The following is a 19,084-nucleotide window of genomic DNA, read 5'->3' on the forward strand; positions in this document are numbered from 1 at the left end:
GCCACTGTGCTCCAGCCTGGACGACAGAATGAGAGTCCATTTCAAAAAAAAAAAAAAACCAACAAAAAAAAGTGTTGATATTGCAATTCCCTGGTTGGCTCCTGGCACCTGTACTTTCAACTTGGGAGGATCTGGCAGGGGGAGGTGAGGTCATAAACTGGGATCCCCCAAGATGCCAAAGAGAAAGTAATTGACTTATTCAGGGTCATCCTGCCAGCTCAAAGCCAGGACTGTCTCTACAGAGACCCTGCTCTAACCCCCTGGCTTCAACGCCCTGAGCACAGTAGAGGGGTGTTTCAAGGAGCACTGCACTCTCTGAAAACTCAACTCTACTCACTTGCCAGGAAAAAACACACCATCCTCCTTGCCCTCAACCAGACCTTGACCTCTGACACTTCCAGGAGAGGAAGACAGAGCCCAAACACAGGATGTACAAAACGTGAATTCTTACTTTTCTCAAAGTCTGAGGGCCCAGCTTCCAGCAATCAAAGGGATTTTACAAAAGCAACTTTGACTATAAGCAATCTTCACCTTACTAGCTGACTTCACACGTGGCTAGCTGCCTGGTAAAATGTGGCTCCATCCTTGCTGGAGATCGGAGTGTTGATGCACTTACTCAGTTTTCCCAAAAAGTCACTGTGAAATCCTTGGCACTCAGGAAAAATGGCTAGGATGAGCCCGGGGAGAGCGGAAAGTCTGAGTGGCAGACGCTGCAGGCTGCTCCCCATGACTAGCCTCTCCTTCCTCCTTGGTAACAGAATCCCAACTGTATCTGGGGCAGCAATGAGACTGGATCACCAGACTACATGTCCCAGGATCCCTTGCAGCTCTGGCCAATGAGATAAAAGTGGAGGCGCCACACGTGACTTCCAGCCTCGAAGCCTCCTCACCAGTGTGCTGCGGGTACCTTTGCCTCACCACCTCCTCAAGGCTACAGCTTGAACAGCCACCTTGAACCAGGAGGCAAAAGGCCAAGGACAGCGATACATCAAGGAGGAGGGGCCTGGTTTCCCGTCAATGTGGGGAAAGAAACAATCTTGTCAGAACCACTATTTTGTATACTATGCAGCTAAACCTAATCGATAGACCCTCCTCTTTCGTCAGGCATATTTGACCTTGTTTCATCTCTCAGCTCTTCTCCCCAATCAGACAACCTGTACTTTATCCAACCATGTACTTCTCTTGCTAACAAGACTTTTGGTTTTTTGAGACGGAGTCTTGCCCTTTCGCTTAGGTTGGAGGGCAGCAGTGACGCGAACTTCCGCTTCCAGGGTTCAAGCGATATTCTCTTGCCTCAGCCTCCCAAGGGAAGACAGGCACGCGCCAAGATGCCAAGCTGTTTTTTGTATTTTTAGTAGAGATGGGGTTTCACCATATTGGCCAGGCTGGTCTCAAACTCCTCAAGTGATCTGCCTGCAACTGCCCACCTCGGCTTCCCAAAGTGCTGGGATTATAGGTGTGAGCCACTGTGCCCCACCCAACTAACAAGACTTTTTATCATCCCAATGCAAACTGACCTGTGTTGGCCATTCATTGGGATGCTGAACATATCCCATTTGGGACCATGTCTATCACTGTCCAACTTTGGTCAAACTGATTGGAAATCGGGACATCCCAGCATCTCATCACATACAGCTCTGGGGAAACATCTCTGGCAGTACAGAAGATAAAATTGCTGTCTTTAACCTCATCTGAGTAATTTTAAAGTAATTATCTCTTCCTGGAAGATAACTCACTTTATAGATAAAGGGTTTGGGGTTTTGGGAGGAGCTGACTAGCTGTGGTTTCAGGTGTCTCCACGCAGAAGCTGGAGGTACTAACTCTGGGGAGGCACCTTACGGGGAGCAGGGTTGGGCTATGGGATGCTGGCTTGAGCTTCCCTTTTGGCCACAGAGGAAAGCACCAAGATAGACAGGGCTGTGGGCAGGAGCCTCACAGAGCAGAGCTCCCGCCTGCTCTGTCAGTCTCACACACCAACCGATGGAACAATAGACAGGTAAATGACAGGATGCCTGGGCAAAATGATGGTCAGATGATGTAGCCTTGTTGGCTGCCACCCCAGCAGTCATCACCTTCTCTGTTCCTGCTTGCCCAGATTCCACTCTGGCAGCCAGCCCTCTGTCAACGTGACTTGAGTAAATCCTGACAGTTAACACAGCCACAGAGGTGCAAAGTAACCTTGCCAGGGGTTGAGGGGTGGGCAAGTGATCCAGTTCCTTCCTTCCTTTTTTTTTTTTTTTTTTTGAGACAGAGTCTTGTTCTGTCACCCAGGCTAGAGTGCAGTGGCATGATCTCAGCTCACTGCAACCTCCACCTCCCGGGTTCAAGTGATTCTCCTGCCTCAGCCTCCTGAGTAGCTAGGACTACAGGCACCTGCCACCGCGCCCAGGCTAACTTTTGTATTTTTAGTACAGACAGGGTTTCACCATCTTGGCCAGGCTGGTCTCAAACTCCTGACCTCGTGATCCACCCACCTTGGCCTCCCAAAGTGCTGGGATTACAGGCTTGAGCCACGGAGCCCAGCCCCTTCCCTCTTAATTAATTAATTATTTTGGGACAGAGTCTCAGTCTGTCACCCAGGCTGGAGTGCAATGTTGCACACCTGGCTCACTGAAGCCTTGACAGCCTGGGCCCAAGCAATCCTCCCACCTCAGCCTCCCAAAGTGCTGTCAGGGTCAGCCCTCTGGAACCATAGTCCTGGGTTCTCATCTTGGCTCTGTTACATCATGGCAGAGTGACCTTAGCCAAGTGAATTCACCTCACTGAGCTATAGTTTTCCCTCCGTAAAATGAGGGTAATTAAACTACCCACCTCAAGGAGTTGCTGGGAGGAGTCGCTGAGATCATGAATAGAGATCAGTGGAACTCAGAAACAGATCCACACAAGGATATCCAATTAATTCTGCACTCCCCCATTTTTGCCTTAAGGAACAAAAGCACTTTTTGCCTTAAGGAACAAAAGCAGTACAGTGGACTGGGGGGTAACCTTTTCAATAAATAACGCTGGAGTAAATCAGACAACCATAGGCAATCAAGGAACCTCAACCTAAACCTCTCACCTTATACAAAAATAAAAACAAACTCAAAATGGATCATGGACTTAAATGTAAAACAGTAAAACTTCCAGAAAAAAACATGAGAAAATCTTTAGGACCTAGCACTGAGCACAATTCTTAGACAACACCAAAAACCTGATCCATAAAATTAAAAAAAAAAAAAAAAAAAGATAATTTGAGCCTTATCAAAATAAAAAAACTTACGCCGGGTGTGGTGGCTCATGCCTGTAATCCCAGCACTTTGGGAGGCCAAGGCAGGAGGATCACTTTAGCCCAGGAGTTTGAGACCAGCCTGGCCAACATGGCGAAACCCTGTCTCTACTAAAAATACAAAAACTAGCTGGAAGGGTTGTGCGTGCCTGTAATCCCAGCTTCATGGGAGGTTGAGGCATGAGAATCGCTTGAACCTGGGAGGCAGAAGTTGCAGTGAGCCGAGATGGCACCAATGCACTCCAGCCTGGGCAACAGAGCAAGACTTCGTCTCAAAAAATAAATAACTAAATGCATAAAAATAAAAAATAAAATAAAAAACTTTTGTTCTGTGAAAGACCCTGTAAAAAAGACAAACTAAAGGCTGGGAGGAAACATTTGCAAATCGCATATCTGACGAAGGACTTGTATTTAGAACGTCCAAAGAACTCTCAGACACTGAACACCATTGCATCCAATTAGAAGACGCACAAAAGACACGCACAGGCACTTCACTGAAGAGGACACAGGATTGGCAAATAAGGCGTGAAAAGGTGTTCAACATCCTTAGCCATTAGGAACATGCAAATTCAAATCACAGTGAGATATCACTGCACACCTATCAAAATAGCTAAAATGAGAAACAGTGACAACGCCAAATGTGAGGATGTGGAGACCCGGATCACTCACGCTCTGCTGGTGGGAATGTAAAATGATACAGACACTCTGGAAAACAGTTTGGCAGTTCCTTTTCAAACTAAAAATGGACTTACCATACGGTAAGCAATTGTACTCCTGGGCATTTATCCCAGAGAAATGAAAACTTATTTTCATGCAGAAACCTGTATGCCTGAATGTACATGTTCACCACATGAATATTTATAATAGCCAAAACTCGGAAACTACCCAAATGTCTTTCTTTTTAAATTTTTTAAAAAATATATTTTTAATATTTAAAAAAACTTCATTTCAACCCAGGAGCATAGATTCAAAGTGCCCTGAATATGCACTCCCCCAAATGTCTTTTGATGGGTGAGTGGTTAAACTGTGGTATAGGGTGAGTGGTTAAACTGTGGTATATCCAGACCACGGAATAAACAGCATAATGAATGAACCAGAGACTCGCGATAACGTGGATGAACCTTAAGGATATTCTGCTGAGTGAAAAAGACAACCTCTGAAGCATACGTGCATCCAATTTCTTTTATCTAACATTCATCATGAAATAACAACAATTAAAGAAGACAGGCTGGGTGCGGTGGCTCACGCCTGTAATCCTAGCACTTTGGGACGTCCAGCTGGGAGGATGGCTTGAGGCATGGACTTCAAGACCAGTCTCAGCAACACAGTGAGACCTTGTCTCTATGAAAGAAAAGAAAAATTGGCTGGGTGTGGTGGTGCATGCCTGCAGTCCTAGCTATTTGCAAGGCTGAGATGGGAGGACTGCTTGTACCCAGGAGAGTGAGGCTTCAGTGGGCTATGATCGTGCCATTGCACTCCAGCCTGGCTGACAGAGTGAGACTGTGTGTCCAAAAAAAAAAAAAGAGCCTCAGAACAGATGAATGATGAATGCCAGGGGTTAGGCATAGGGGGAGGAGATGGGTGTGGCTATAAAAGGATAGCATGAGGCACCCCGTGATGGTTACACAAGACTTCACATGTGATAAAATTGTGCAGAGCTATAGACACACACACACACACAAATGAGTGCATGCATAACTGGTGAATTCCGAATAAGCTGCAGGCCTGTACCCATGTCAACCTCCTGCTTTGATATTGCGTTATAACCATACAAGATGTTAACAATAGGGGAGGCTGCGTGAAGGGTTCAGGCTCACAAGACTTTCTCCCTGTATGTTTTTTTTTTTGAGATGGAGTTTTTGCTCTTGTTGCCCAGGCTAGAGTGCAGTGGCACAATCTTGGCTCACTGCAACCTCCACCTAGCTGGTTCAAGCGATTCTCTCACCTCAGTTTCCTGAGTAGCTGGGATTACAGGCACGTGCCACCACACCCAGCTAATTTTTTTGTATTTTTAGTAGACGTGGGGTTTCATCATGTTGGCCAGGCTGGTCTCGAACTCCTGACCTTAGATGATCCACCCGCCTTGGCCTCCCAAAGTGCAGCGATTACAGGCATGAGCCACTGTGCCCGGCCACCTGTATGTCTTTTTTTGGCAACTTCCTGTGACTCAATAATTATTACAAAATAAAAAGTTAACAGAAAATATAAAGGGAGATACCAAGATTTTAGGGGAAAAAACAAAAACAAAAACAAAACAGTTCCCAAGAGCTTTTGGTAACACCACTGCCAGCACCTTTGTTACTGGCAAGTTGCACTAACTGCCATTACCAACCTCAGCCCCTGCTGTCGCCTGGGTGCCCCCACACCCCGTGTCCCACACATACCAGATTCCTCTCTGATTCTCCTATGTTAATCTTGCTTGTTCATGTCTGTGGCCTTTGCTCTGTTTGGAATGACTTTTTCTCTCCTCTCTGTGGCAAACTCCTATTGGTCCCTCAAAATTTTGTTCAGATGTCACCTCCTCCAGGCAGCCAGCCTAGACCTCCAGGGCTGGGCTGTGTTCCCTCTTCCTCTATTAGAGTGCTCATCAGAGTGCACGTGGTTTTTACCATCCTATCCATCACGATCAGCAAGGGCTGACTACAGAACCCTCTCGTAACTGAGTATCTCAGATACTCCTCCTGGCATGCCAGAAAGCTCTTGAGACCTTTGCTGAATGAAAGCTGAACGGTGGCCACTAGAAGAAGAAACAGTGGGTATGTCTCCCCAGTTGAACAAGAGGCTTAGAATCTAACAATGGATGAGTGTGGCGACTCTCAGAGAATGGTCCCTGGTGCAGCACCCCGAACCTACCAGGTCAGAAATTCGGGGCTCAGGCCCAGTAATCTGTATTTTAACAAGTCCTCCTCTGGATGATTCCAATGCCTGCTAAAGACTGAGAACTACTGGTTTGGTGGCCTGATTCCTTGTCTTAAGGTAGGTGGTTTCATTTTTAACAAACCCGCTCACTCTATCCTTTCATCCAATATATACCAAAGATCAGCCATGTGTCGAACTCTGTACTATGTGATGGGAGGTCTTGAAGAGCACGCTTACGCTCTCTTTCTCGCTCTCTTACAGGTGCATACACATGCACGTACGCAAGCACGCACACTCTTAGCTGGCTAATAAAGATGGAGAGTGCTCAAGGCCATGGTCAGGAAATACACAGGGAATTGGGGGGCAGCGCCTTGCCTCAAGAGGGAGCTCCAGAGAAGCGTTCTGGAGAGGGACACAGAAGCTCGAGTTGGTAGGACAGGGGGAGTGTGGGTGAGGAGTGTGAAGCACATTCAGGCCAAGGAAGGAATACCATCAAGGCTCTGAAATGCAGACAGTCCCCCTAGGAAGCTGGGAGTGGCTGGTGTGGCTGACGTGCGGCACTGCACAAGACTCGCAGGGTGCCAGGCGCCTTGGTGGCCACAGGGAGGGGCCAAAGCTGTGTCCGGAGGGCTCTGGGAGTGGTGAGAGGGTTTGGAGCAGGGGACAGGCATGTTCAGATATAGAAAGATCTGGCCGGGCGCGGGGGCTCACACTTGTAATCCCAGCACTTTGCGAAGCTGAGGCGGGCGGATCACTTGAGGTCAGGAGTTTGAGACCAGTCTGGCCAACATGGTGAAACTCCGTCTCTATAAAAATACAAAAATTAGCTGGGTGTGGTGGCGGGAGCCTGTAGTCCCAGCTACTCAGGGGGCTGAGGCAGGAGAATCACTTGAACCTGGGAGGCAGAGGTTGCAGTCAGCCAAGATCATGCCACTGTACTCTAGACTGGGCAACAGAGCGGTCTCAAAAAAAAAAAAAAAAAAAAAAAAAAGAAGACACAGAAAGATCCCTCTGGCTGTTGAGTGGAGGGTAGACCAGAGGAGGTGAGATGAAGGCTGGAAGCCCACTGTGGTGGCCTGGGCAAGAAAGCAGGGAAAGGAGGTGGGATGGGTGACAGAGATGCTCAGGAGGAGGACCACTGCAGGGAGGAGGAGGAAGGGGACATTCACAGGATGAGGCCCACGGCTCAGGCCCAAGGACTGGGATTGATGTGGCTGCCCCAGGGACCTGGGGGCGGAGGAAGAACAGAGGGCACGAGGGCTGAAGGCAGCTGGGGAATAAGCTCAGCCGGAGCCAGAACCTGAAGGGCCTTGAATGCCAAGTTTATCCTGAGGACACTGGGGAGTCATGGAGGGTTTGGGGAGATCTCTCAGGCTGCCAGGTTGCAGATGGACACAAGCGGGCAGAACTGAAGCCTGAAAGATCTCGAAAACTGGGTAATGCTGGCAGCCGGGTCCTAGGGACTTAGGGCTGGAGAGAGTTAGATGCGTGGCCATGCTGGATGGTGGACACTCTTCCTTGACAGGTGTCAAGAGAACAGCAACCACAATTCTGCTGCAAGGAAAGCCAACGATGGGTCCTGCCCAGCCCGGCCCAGTTTCGCTCCAAAACATGAGACATAACCACCCCATGGGGCTGGGTCCTCTGAGGACCTTCAGGGGTCCAGAAACACCATAAAATGGCAAATAGAATTGTGGGGGTGTGCATTTCCTGGGGAAGAAGGAGCCACAGTTTTCATCAGATCCCTTAACATGAAAAGAATGGAGAGAGGCTGACCTTTCTGGGGATGGCTTGTATCTCACGTAGGTGGCCGAGCCGGGGGTGGAGAAGCTCCCAGAAGGCTGTCGGTAGGGAGGGACTCTGTCGGCCCCTGCTGGTGATACTGTGTAAGGGGTTTCTGGGAAGCTGACAGGCCTGGAAGGAGACAAGGGGAGGAAGGAGGCAGAGGGTGAGTGGGAGGGTACCCTTGCCCTGGGAGGATGGACAGACAGATGGACAGACGGACGGACGGACAGACAGACCTTTCCCCTGCCCAGCCACATCCCTTCTGCTGTCCACTGCTCAGGATGAAGGGGAGGATGCTGAGCACAGGGTGAGAGAAGCTGGGATGCCCCTGGGTCCCCTCTTCCCGGATGCACTGCGGCTGCCCCCAACCCACAGCTTTTGCAGGCTGCCCAAGACCATTCTCGCCTCTGGCCCCCCGGGGACGAGATGTCCCTCTGCAAGTTGGATTCCTTCATTTTTCTGGACAATTTTCTTTTTATCTTTTAATATATAATATCTTCAAAAGAGTATCTATAAGTTATATTTGTCATCATCATAAAACGAAATCCCTTAAGGTACCACCCAACCCGGGACTAGAACGGCGGTGATAACATCTATCCGTGGGCTTCCCCACTTCCATTTCCCTGCCTCCTCCAGGAAGAAATCACTGTCCTAAATTTTGTGCTTATCAGTCCTTTCACCTTAAAAATAACAGAGATTTTTTTTTTTTTTTTTTTTTGAGACGGAGTCTCACTCTGTCGCCCAGGCTGGAGTGCAGTGACCGGATCTCAGCTCACTGCAAGCTCCGCCTCCCGGGTTTGCGCCATTCTCCTGCCTCAGCCTCCCGAGTAGCTGGGACTACAGGCGCCCGCCACCGCGCCCGGCTAGTTTTTTGTATTTTTTAGTAGAGACGGGGTTTCACCATGTTAGCCAGGATGGTCTCGATCTCCTGACCTTGTGATCCGCCCATCTCGGCCTCCCAAAGTGCTGGGATTACAGGCTTGAGCCACTGCGCCCGGCTTTTTTTTTTTTTTTCAGAGATGAGGTATTGCTCAGTCTGGGGTGCAGTGGTGCAATCACAGCTCACTGCAGCCTCTAACTCCTGGGCTCAAGCCATCCTCCCACCTTAGCCTCTTGGGTGGCTGGGACCACAGGTGTGCATCACACCTGGCTAATTTTTAATAAATGTTTTTTATAGAGTCAGGGTTCCGCTATGTTGCCCAAGCTCTCTAACTCCTGGCCTCAAGTAATGCTCCTGCCTTGACCTCCCACAATGTTGGGATTACAGGCGTGAGCCACTGTGCCCAGCATAAAAAAGCAGAGCTTTAATCGTCTACTTAGTATAGTGAATTTCTAACTCAGATGCTGAGCTCCCCAGCACTGGGTCCCAAACAAGAGGCCCATGGTGAAAGCTGAAGAGAAGGAGAGAGGGAGGAACAAGGGAGACAGAAGGATAAGAAGGAAGGTCGAAAGCCTGAGGCGATGAAGAGGATGGAGGAAATAGTGCAGAGAGGGAGGGGCGGAGGACAGGTGTGGGCCGGTGGGGATTGGGAAGTGTTTGCCCCCCCCCCCCCCCCCCGGTGCTTACCTCTTGCTGTGCAGTGGCTGGGACTCCCGGAAGGGGACTATGGGGGTCTGCTTCGGGGGCCGGCTCAGGGACTGGGCGTGGCCAGGGGTGGTTGGAGTGGCCCACTTGGAGGCTGGTAGAGAGTTATGGGATGCGGGCCCGCTCCACTGCCAGGGAGCATTGCTGCGGTATGGGGGCCGGCCCCCAGGAGTGATGCTTTCCTGCTCCGTCTTGGGCTCCGAGGTATTCATGTCATAGGTCTCCGGCCAACCCCTGGGGAGAAAAACTGCGTTATTCAGAAAGACCCCAGCCCACCAACATGTGGGCCTGCTGTCTAGGCTGGGTTCTCCTGGCCCCATGCAAACCGGGATGCCCTATTTTTTTTTTTTTTTTGAGACAGAATCTTGCTCTGTCACCCAGGCTGGAGTACAGTGGCATGATCTTGGCTCACTGCAACCTCTGCCTCCTGGGTTCAAGCGGGTTCCGGCTAATTTTTGTATTTTTAGTAGAGAAAGAGTTTCACCATGTTGGCCAGGCTGGTCTTGAATTCCTGACCTCAGGTGATCCACCTGCCTCGGCCTCCCAAAGTGCTGGGATTACAGGAGTGAGCCACTCCGCCTGGCTGGGGATGGTCTATTTTAAAAGTCGAGTGAATACCCCTTAAAATGGTCTGAAACTTACCAGCTCAGAGTCTTCAACCAGGATGGGACCCAACACAGGGGTTCCGACTGCTTGGCCCTTTCCACCTCATCTCCTCTCCCCTCCTCCCACTCTCTCTGTTCCCTCCCCTCGCTTCTACCTGATCCAGACCACACGGCTGCCAGTGTCCTCCATGGACCTGCCTGGCCCCCCTTAGCGGTCCTCAGGGCCAGAAAGGCAGATGTCCTCAGAATCAAAGGACAGTAACTGCCTTGTTCCAAAGAATCTTAAAGGCAGCTGGAAGAGGAGCAGGTGACCTACTTTGCAGGGTGGTTTAAAAAAAAAAAAAAAAGCCCTGAAATCCACAACCTTGAAATAGATGCAGAGAGGCCTATGACTCCCGCTAGACCAGGCTGGCACATGCACCGCGGTGCTCCTGGCTTGAGGTAGGGAGATCCACCGGCTGGGCTGGCATTCTTCACTGCCACTGCAGTGCCACATGGGAGGGGTCCCTGAGCTGTGCTCATGAAATCCACCTTCTGGCAGCTGTGAGAGCTGAGCTCAGAGGAGCCTTCAGCCTGGAAGCTCCCATGCGCCCATCAAGCTGATCCTCTGAGGGTCTCCCGAGTTCCCTGGAGCCACCCAGTTCATGGCCATCCAGCAAAACGTCTGGTGGATATGGTGGTTCGGAGGCTGCTATGGTCTGGATGTGGGTTCCCCCAAAAGTCATGTGATGGAAACTTAACCCCCCATGCCACTGTTGGGAGGTGGGGCCTGGTGGGAGGAGCTTAGGGCAGAGCCCTCATGAATGGATGAATGCTGCTATAGAAAGGGCTTGTGGGAGTGGGCTCTCTCTCTCTTCCGCTCTTCTGCTGTGTTTGGACATGGCGTTCCTGTCCTCCAGAGGTCACAGGGTTCAAGGCACCATCATGGAAGCAGAAAGACCAGGCCCTATCCTGCCAGTGCCTGGATCTTGAACCTGAAGCCCCCAGAACTGTGAGAAATGTATTTCTGTTATCAGTTACCCGATCTCATGTACTCTGTCAAAGATGCACAAAACAGACTAAGACACAGGTGGATGTGCTCTGGCACCCAGGGCCTGACACACCGCACCCCTCGGTAGCACCATGGCTGGAACTGACCCTCGGCAGTGTCTGCTGGCTGTCTCTTTGGACTGGCAGCTGCCAATGTCTCACCAGGCACCAGGTGAGGAACAGTAACAATATGAATGTCTAACAGAGCCTGTAGACACGCCAGGCCTGGGCAGAGGTGGGGACAGGTACCATCACTGTCTCTGGGCAGTGCACACCTGCCATTCCTGCCTGCCTGGTGTCTCTCCCCTTACCCCCTCTCCTGATAACAGGTCTTTGTTAATATGGGCTCTGGGTGGGGCTGACCCCACTTCTTGGCTCCAGGTATGAGCATGTGACCCAGGTCTGACCAATCAGAAGTTTTCTCCAAGCCCCTACCCCAACACAATGACTAGCACAGAATTGTCCTGTGCTCTAGGCAGGGCCAACGAGAGATAACGAGCATCAGTTGTTTGTTCTTTTTGAGATGGAGTCTTGCTCTGTCACCAGGCTGGAGTGCAATGGTGAGATTTCAGCTCACTGCAACAATTCCTGTGCCTTAGCCTCCTGAGTAGCTAGGACTACAGGCACGTGCCACCACACCCAGCTAATTTTTGTATTTTTAGTAGAAATGGCATTCGACACCTAGGCTGGTGTCGAACGCCTGACCTCAAGTAATCCATCTTCCTTGGCCTCCCAAAGTGCTGGGATTACAGGCGTGAGCCACCACACTAAGTCCTTTTTTTTTTTTTTTTTTTTTTGAGATAGAGGTGGGTGGATCACCTGAGGTCAGGAGTTCAAGACCAGCCTGGCCAACATGGTGAAACCCCATCTCTACTAAAAAGACAAAAATTAGCCAGGCATGGTGGCATGTGCCTATAATCCCAGCTACTAGGGAGGCTGAGGCAGGAGGATCGCTTGAACCTGGGAGGCGGAGGTTGCAGTGAGCCAAGATCATGCCACTGCACTCCAGCCTGGACAACAGAGCAAGACTCCATCTCAAAAAAAAAGAAAAAAAAAATGAAGGCAGCATGCAGCATGGAGCAGTACAGGCTGCGGGGCCAGATGGCTGGTTCAGATTCTAGTCCCGTCATCACCTACATGGGTTTGGGTGAGGAATTCTCTTCTCAGAGCCCCAGTTTCCTAATCTGTAAGATGGGGCTGGCTGTGAGCATTCTCTGAGCGTTAGCAGAGTCTGCACATGCCAAGTGCTTAACAAATCAGAGCTGATGCGGTTGCCTACTCCGGCTGATTCTAAGGACAGTCTGCCTGCTTTTCCCACAAACAGAAGCAAAAGCCTCGCTTCCACTTTCTGAAATCCAGCCAAACCACCTTGGGGCTCTGGAAAAGATTCTGCCCCAGCTCCTCCCGGCTCTCGCCCTCCCCAGTGACCTGAAAATGACCATCATCTAAATCATCAAGAGCTCAGCAAATAATAGAGCTTCCTGGGCCTCACCCCAGATTACATGTAACAGAATCCCCACTGAGGCAGGGCCCAAGGATCTGCATTTGACTGAGCTGCCTGTGATGATGTTGATACACAGTAACATTTGAGAAGGCCTGCTTCATGTATTGATTAAAAAAAGATTTTTTTTTGAGATGAAGTCTTGCTCTGTCACCCTTGCTGGTGTGCAGTGGCACGGTCTTGGCTCACTGCAATCTCCACCTCCCGGGTTCAAGTGATTCTCCTGCCTCAGCCTCCTGAGTAGCTGGGATTATAGGCCCGCCACCACGCCTGGCTGATTTTTGTATTTTTAGTAGACACTGGGTTTCACCATGTTGTCTAGGCTGGTCTCGAACTCCTGATCTCAGGTGATCCACCTGCCTCGGCCTCCCAAAGTGTTGGGATTACAGGCATGAGCCACCGCGTTGGACCCTTGAATTGTTTTTAAGGATTAAAATGACATAAGACGCATCCCTGTTTCCCACTCCCATCCTCCAGTTTCAACTACCAGAAGCAACCACTGCTCCCAGTTTCTTACGCATTCTTTCAGAAATACCTTATGCAGGAAAGCAAAATATTATTTAAAATAGTAACAAAGTCCAGGAACAGTGGCTCATGCCTATAATCCTAGTACTTTGGGAGGCTAGGGTGGAAGGATTACTTGAGCCTAGGAGTTCGAGACCAGCCCAGGCAACATAGGGAGGCCCTGTCTCTACAAAAAAATTTAAAAAAATTATCTGGGCATGGTGGCACATGCCTATGGTCCCAGCTTGGGAGACAGAGGAGGGAGGATCACTTGAGCCTGGCAGGTCAAGGATGCAGTGAGCCATGATCACACCACTGCATTCTAGCCTGGGCAACAGAGTGAGACTATCTCAAAAAAATTAAATAGGCCAGGCGCAGTGGCTCACGCCTGTAATTCCAGCACTTTGGGAGGCCGAGATGGGCGGATCACGAGGTCAGGAGATCGAGCCCATCCTGGCTAAAATGATGAAACCTCGTCTCTACCAAAAATACAAAAAAAAATTAACCGGCCATGGTGGCAGGCACCTGTAATCCCAGCTACACGGGAGGCTGAGGCAGGAGAATGGCGTGAACCCAGGGGGCGGAGCTTGCAGTGAGCCGAGATCGCGCCACTGCACTCCAGCCTGGGTGACAGAGCGAGACTCCGTCTCAAAAAAAAAAAAAAAAAAAAATAAATAAATAAAATAAAATAGTAATACAAAGACTAGCACATTATACCTCTGTATAGTATCTTGCTTTTTTTTTTTCTATTCCCAATTAACAATATATTGGCCGGGTGCAGGGGCTGATGGCTGTAATCCCAGCACTTGGGGAGGCTGAGGCAGGTGGATCGCTTGAGGTCTAGAGTTTGAGACCAGCCTGGCCAACATGGAGAAATACCATCTCTACTAAAATACAAAAATTAGTTGGGTATGGTGGTGGGCTTTTGTAATCCCAGCCAGTTGGGAGGTTGAGGCAGGAGAATTGCTTGAACCTGGGAGGTGGAGGTTGCAGTGAGCTGAAATCGCACCACTGCACTCCAGCCTGGGCAAGGAGAGTGAAACTTCGTGTAAAAAAAGAAGAAAAACGGCCGGGCGCGGTGGCTCAAGCCTGTAATCCCAGCACTTTGGGAGGCCGAGATGGGCGGATCACGAGGTCAGGAGATCGAGACCATCCTGGCTAACACGGTGAAAACCCGTCTGTACTAAAAAATACAAAAAACTAGCCGGGCGAGGTGGCGGGCGCCTGTAGTCCCAGCTACTTGGGAGGCTGAGGCGGGAGAATGGCATAAACCCAGGAGGCGGAGCTTGCAGTGAGCCGAGATTGATTGTGCCACTGCACTCCAGCCTGGGTGACAAAGCGAGACTCTGTCTCAAAAAAAAAAAAAAGAAGAAAAACAAAACAAAACATAACAAACAAAACTTCAGCCTTGTGGCCCGGGGGTAGGAGGAAGACACTGTGTATTCTCCTCGGTGTCTGAGAGGGAGAGCATGCGGTTGGCGTGCAAGCCATGCAGCCTGGCTGGTGGCAGTGATGGCACTTCTGTCCCGTCCTCACTGCTCCCCTCAGCGTTCACTGCAACAGACATTTGAGCCAAGAGGCTGGAGAGAGCCCAGAGCCAGGGTTATCAGCCCTGCAAATGAGGCCAGCTACACACCTCTGCATTTGAAAAACAACAAAAACCACCCAAGTCCTGACCCACGCCCACCCCTGCAAATGGGAGATCCTGTTTCAGCAGCCGCCTTGCAAAGGAAGCAGGAGGGAAGGCCTTCCTCCCGAACAGGGCAGGGAGAACTCGTCTGTCTGGTTGTACTCTCCCTGGCCCTGTCTCCCCAAAGCTGGAGAACCGCACACTTTTCTTTGCGTTTCATTTGGCCCTACCTGCATGTTTGGGGTGACAGTCATGCGACGGGCGAGCTGGCTTATCGTGTGCACCCATGGGAGTGTGTGGAGAAGGATGCGTGTCCTTCCCCGAGAGGCGTAGTCACCAGGGCATTCGCCTGTGGGGTTATCTGGCCTTGACTTGCCCCTGCAGAGATCTGAGCAGGTGTGGCTGCGCTTTGGCTCCGGGCAGAGGAGAAAGGCGGCAGCGGAAGAGGGCTGGGAACGGGAGATACCTGGGGCGTGACTGGAGTCCTGAGGCTGAGCCATCGGGGGTGTGGGTAAGGGTGGCCACACCCTCAGGTTCAGGGTTTAGGCCTGCTCAGAACTGTCCCCCACCAAGTGAAGAGAGAGCAAGCACGACTCAGGAAGGTGAGGGTGGGGAAATCACTCGCATGCCCGTGTATTAACAGCTTGTGATGGCTTTCGGAGACCGCACAGTATAATGGAGACAGGCCAACCTGGATTTGAATTTTCTTTGCTGCTTACTAGCTGTGCAACACGGCAAAATGATTTGTTTGCCCTGGGCCTCGGTTTTCTCATCTATAAAGCAGAGATCACACCAGCCCTGGTGTGAGCCCAGCAAGGTCATCTGTGAATACGGTACTCATCGTCACCCCATCTTGTGTCCTCCCCTTGGCTCAATCTACTGCAGCCACTCAGGCCCTCTTTCTGGTCTGTCTCTGAGCCAAGGGCCTTTGCTCTCACCTTCGGGCCTTCCCAGACCACCCTGTCCAATGTGGTTATGTGCCCTTTACAGTCCTCACATCCAGTACCTCAGCACCAGTGTCTCTCAAGCGCCTCCTATAGGCCAAGTACTGTCCCATTTTTTTTTTTTTTTTTTTTTCCTGAAATGGAGGCTCGCTCTGTCACCCAGGCTGGAGTGTAGTGGTGCAATCAGCTCACTGCAACCTCTGCCTCCTGGGTTCAAGTGATTGTCCTGCCTCAGTCTCCTGAGTAGCTGGGATTACAGGCGTGCGCCACCATGCCCGGCTAATTTTTGTATTTTTTGTAGATACAGGGTTTCACCATATTGGCCAGGCTGGTCTTGAACTCCTGACTTTGTGATCCGCCTGCCTTGGCCTTCCAAAGTGCTGGGATTACAGGCGTGAGCCACCGAGCGTGGCTTTTTTTTTTTTTTTTTTTTTGAGAAAGCTTCAGTGCAGCGGTGTGATCATGGCTTACTGCAGTCTCAGCCTCCTACCTCATTCTGAGTAGCTGAGACTACATGCATGTGCCATCATACCTAGCTAATTTTTAAAAATTTGGGCTGGGTGTGGTAGCTCACACTGTAATCCCAGCACTTTGGGAAGTTGAGACGGGCGGATCACATGAGGTCAGGAGTTTGAGACCAGCCTGGCCAACATGGTGAAACCCTGTCTCTGCTAAAGATACAAAAATTAGCCAGGTGTGGTAGTGCATGCCTGTAGTCTCAGCTACTCAGGAGGATGAGGCAGAAGAATTGCTTGCACCCAGGAGGTGGAGCTTTCAGTGGGCTAAGATCATGCCACTGCACTGCAGTCTGGGCAACAAGAGTAAAACTCTGTCTCAAAAAAAAAAAAAAATTGTTGTAGTGGCGAGGTCTTGCTATGTTGCCTAGGCTGGTCTCAAACTGCTGGGCTCAAGTGATCCTCTGGCCTTGGCCTCCAAAAGTGCTGAGAGCCACCAGCACTCCACAGTCACAAGCCATTCACTGGGTCTGGCCTGTCCTATGTGCTTTACAAGTTGGATCTCTTCAACTTCACAAACGCTCTTGTGGAAAGGACGTTCTTGTCCTTGTTTTACAAATGAGGAAACCAGGCACAGGGTGGTGAGGCCACTTCCCTAGGGTTGCAGGTAACAAGGGGAAGAGCTGGGATTCAAACCTAGATAGCCTGCCTCACTGCAGAGCCTGCCTCCCCCGCTATGCTCTCCTGCCTCCCACTCTGTGATCTGAAATCATCTCATTCATTTACTTGTTTACTCTTTGTCTCCCCTGACCCACTGGGGCCTCACTCCATGACGCCAAGGCCTCGGCTGTCCTCTGTGCACTGCTTCCAGAGCTGGGAACATGGTGCATCTCTCTCATTGGTCACTTCTGGAGGTTGCTAGGGACCAACTCATTATTCTGAAAACTGTTTTTATCTTGCCTTCTCTGTACAAATTATACCTCAGGGTAACTGAACGGTTACAGAAAGAAAGCTCTTTTTAGAAGCATTCCAACCAATACATGAAGAAGGAACGACAGAATGAAGATGGCACTCGTCTGCAAGCTGTCATGAAATGATGGATCTAGGCAGTGCCTAGCAGTGGCTGCTTGGCTGTGAAACAGGGCTGAAGGGGACATGTGGTGATGCTAGGTGCTGCTGTCTGAGGCCTATGCTCGCCTTTAGTGTCACTTGCAGAGGGACACCAGGCACGCAGTGCCTTCTTGCAGATGCATACCTAGGAGTGCTGCGGCCGAAAGACATCACACTGGGGCCTTAGCAAGCTTCCATCTTTGACTCTAGTTTACAGAAAATACCAGTGGTGGAGCAACAGGCTAAAGAACACCATGGGGAGGCAGCCAGCTAAAGCCAGGAAGTGGGAAATTCCAAGGACAGGTGACCTGGTTTCTTTCCAAAATAAACTGCAAGGAAAAGGCGAGGGGCAGTGGCTCATGTCTGTAATCCCAGCACTTTGGGAGGCTGTGGCGGGCAGATCACCTGAGGTCAGGAGTTCAAGACCAGCCTGGGAAGCATGGTGAAACCCCGTCTCTACGAAAAACATGAAATTTAGCCAGGCATGGTGCTGCATGCCTATAGTCCCAGCTAATCAGGAGGCTGACACAGGAGAATCACTTGAACCTAGGAGGCGGAGGTTGCAGTGAGCCGAGATTGTGCCACTGCACTCTAGCCTGGGTAACAGAGCGAGACTCTGTCTCAAAGGAAAAAAAAAAGAGCCTCGAGAGATCAATCAAATGCAATAGGAGAATTCTTTTTTTGTTGAGACGGAGCTTCATTCTTGTTGCCCAGGCTGAGTACAATGGCGCAATCTTAGCTCACCGCAACCTCTGCCTCCCGGATTCAAGCAATTCTCCTGCCTCAGCCTCCCGAGTAGCTGGGATTACAGGCATGTGCCACCACGCCCAGCTAATTTTGTATTTTTAGTAGAGAGAGTGTTTCTCCCTGTTGGTGAGGCTGGTCTTGAACTCCAGCTTGGTTCAGGCTGGTCTTGAACTCCCACCTGGTGATCCGCCTGCCTTGGCCTCCCAAAGTGCTGGGATTACAGGCGTGAGCCACCGTACCCTGCCTAATAGGAGAATTCTGATGAACAACTGTTTAAAAAAAACAAAGAGATGAGGTCTCCCTCTGTTGCCCAGGCTGGAGTGCACTGGCACAATCATGGCTTTCTGTAGCTTCAGCTTCCTGAGCTCAAGTGATCCTCCTACCTCAGCCTAAAAATAGCTGGGGTTACAACTGCACTATTTTTTTTTTTTCCTTTGGGCAGAGATGCAGACATGGGGGTCTCACTGTGTTGGCTAGGCTGGGTCTTGAACTCTTGGCCTCAAGTGATCTTCCCACCTCAGCCTCCCAAAGTGTTATGATTATAGGTGTGAACCCAGCCTAGATAGTTGACACTAAGAAATTACTGTTGGCTGGGCGCAGTGGCTCACGCCTGTTAACCCCAGCACTTTGGGAGGCCGAGGCGGACGGATCACGAGGTCAAGAGATTGAGACCATCCTGGACAACACGGCAAAACCCCGTGTCTACTAAAAATACAAAAATTAGCTGAGCATGGTGGCACGTGCTGGTAGTCCCAGCTACTTGGGAGGCTGAGGCAGGAGAATCGCTTGAACCCGGGAGGCAGAGGTTACAGTGAGCCAAGATAGCGCCAATGCACTCTAGCCTGGCAATAGAGCGAGACTCCATCTCACAAAAAAAAAAAAAAAAAAAAAAAGAAAGAAAGAAAAAGAAAATACTGTTAAGGCCAGGTGTGGTGGCTCAAGCCTGTAATCTCAGTACTTTACTTTGGGAGGCCCACGCAGGCAGATCACTTGAGGTCAGGAGTTGAGACCAGCCTGGCCAACATGGGGAAGCCCTGTCTCTACCAAAAAATACAAACATTAGCT

The 19,084-nt window shown here is 50.4% G+C and overlaps 1 protein-coding gene across 5 annotated transcripts in view; it reads right to left on the bottom strand.

The window, feature by feature from the left end:
• SIPA1L3 (signal induced proliferation associated 1 like 3) overlaps positions 1-19,084 on the bottom strand; it is a 308,537-nt gene that overhangs the window by 60,568 nt on the left and 228,885 nt on the right. For all 5 annotated transcript variants that reach the window (XM_021931056.2, XM_017952902.3, XM_031659500.1 and 2 more), the window contains 2 exons: positions 9,477-9,728; positions 7,901-8,038 (listed from right to left, as the gene is read on the bottom strand). In XM_021931056.2, the coding sequence (XP_021786748.2) occupies positions 7,901-8,038; positions 9,477-9,728 (390 nt within the window). The remainder of the gene's footprint in view (positions 1-7,900; positions 8,039-9,476; positions 9,729-19,084) is intronic.

The sequence above is a fragment of the Papio anubis genome, chromosome 20 (genome assembly GCF_008728515.1).
Source record: "Papio anubis isolate 15944 chromosome 20, Panubis1.0, whole genome shotgun sequence".
Classification (NCBI taxonomy): Eukaryota; Metazoa; Chordata; class Mammalia; order Primates; family Cercopithecidae; genus Papio; species Papio anubis.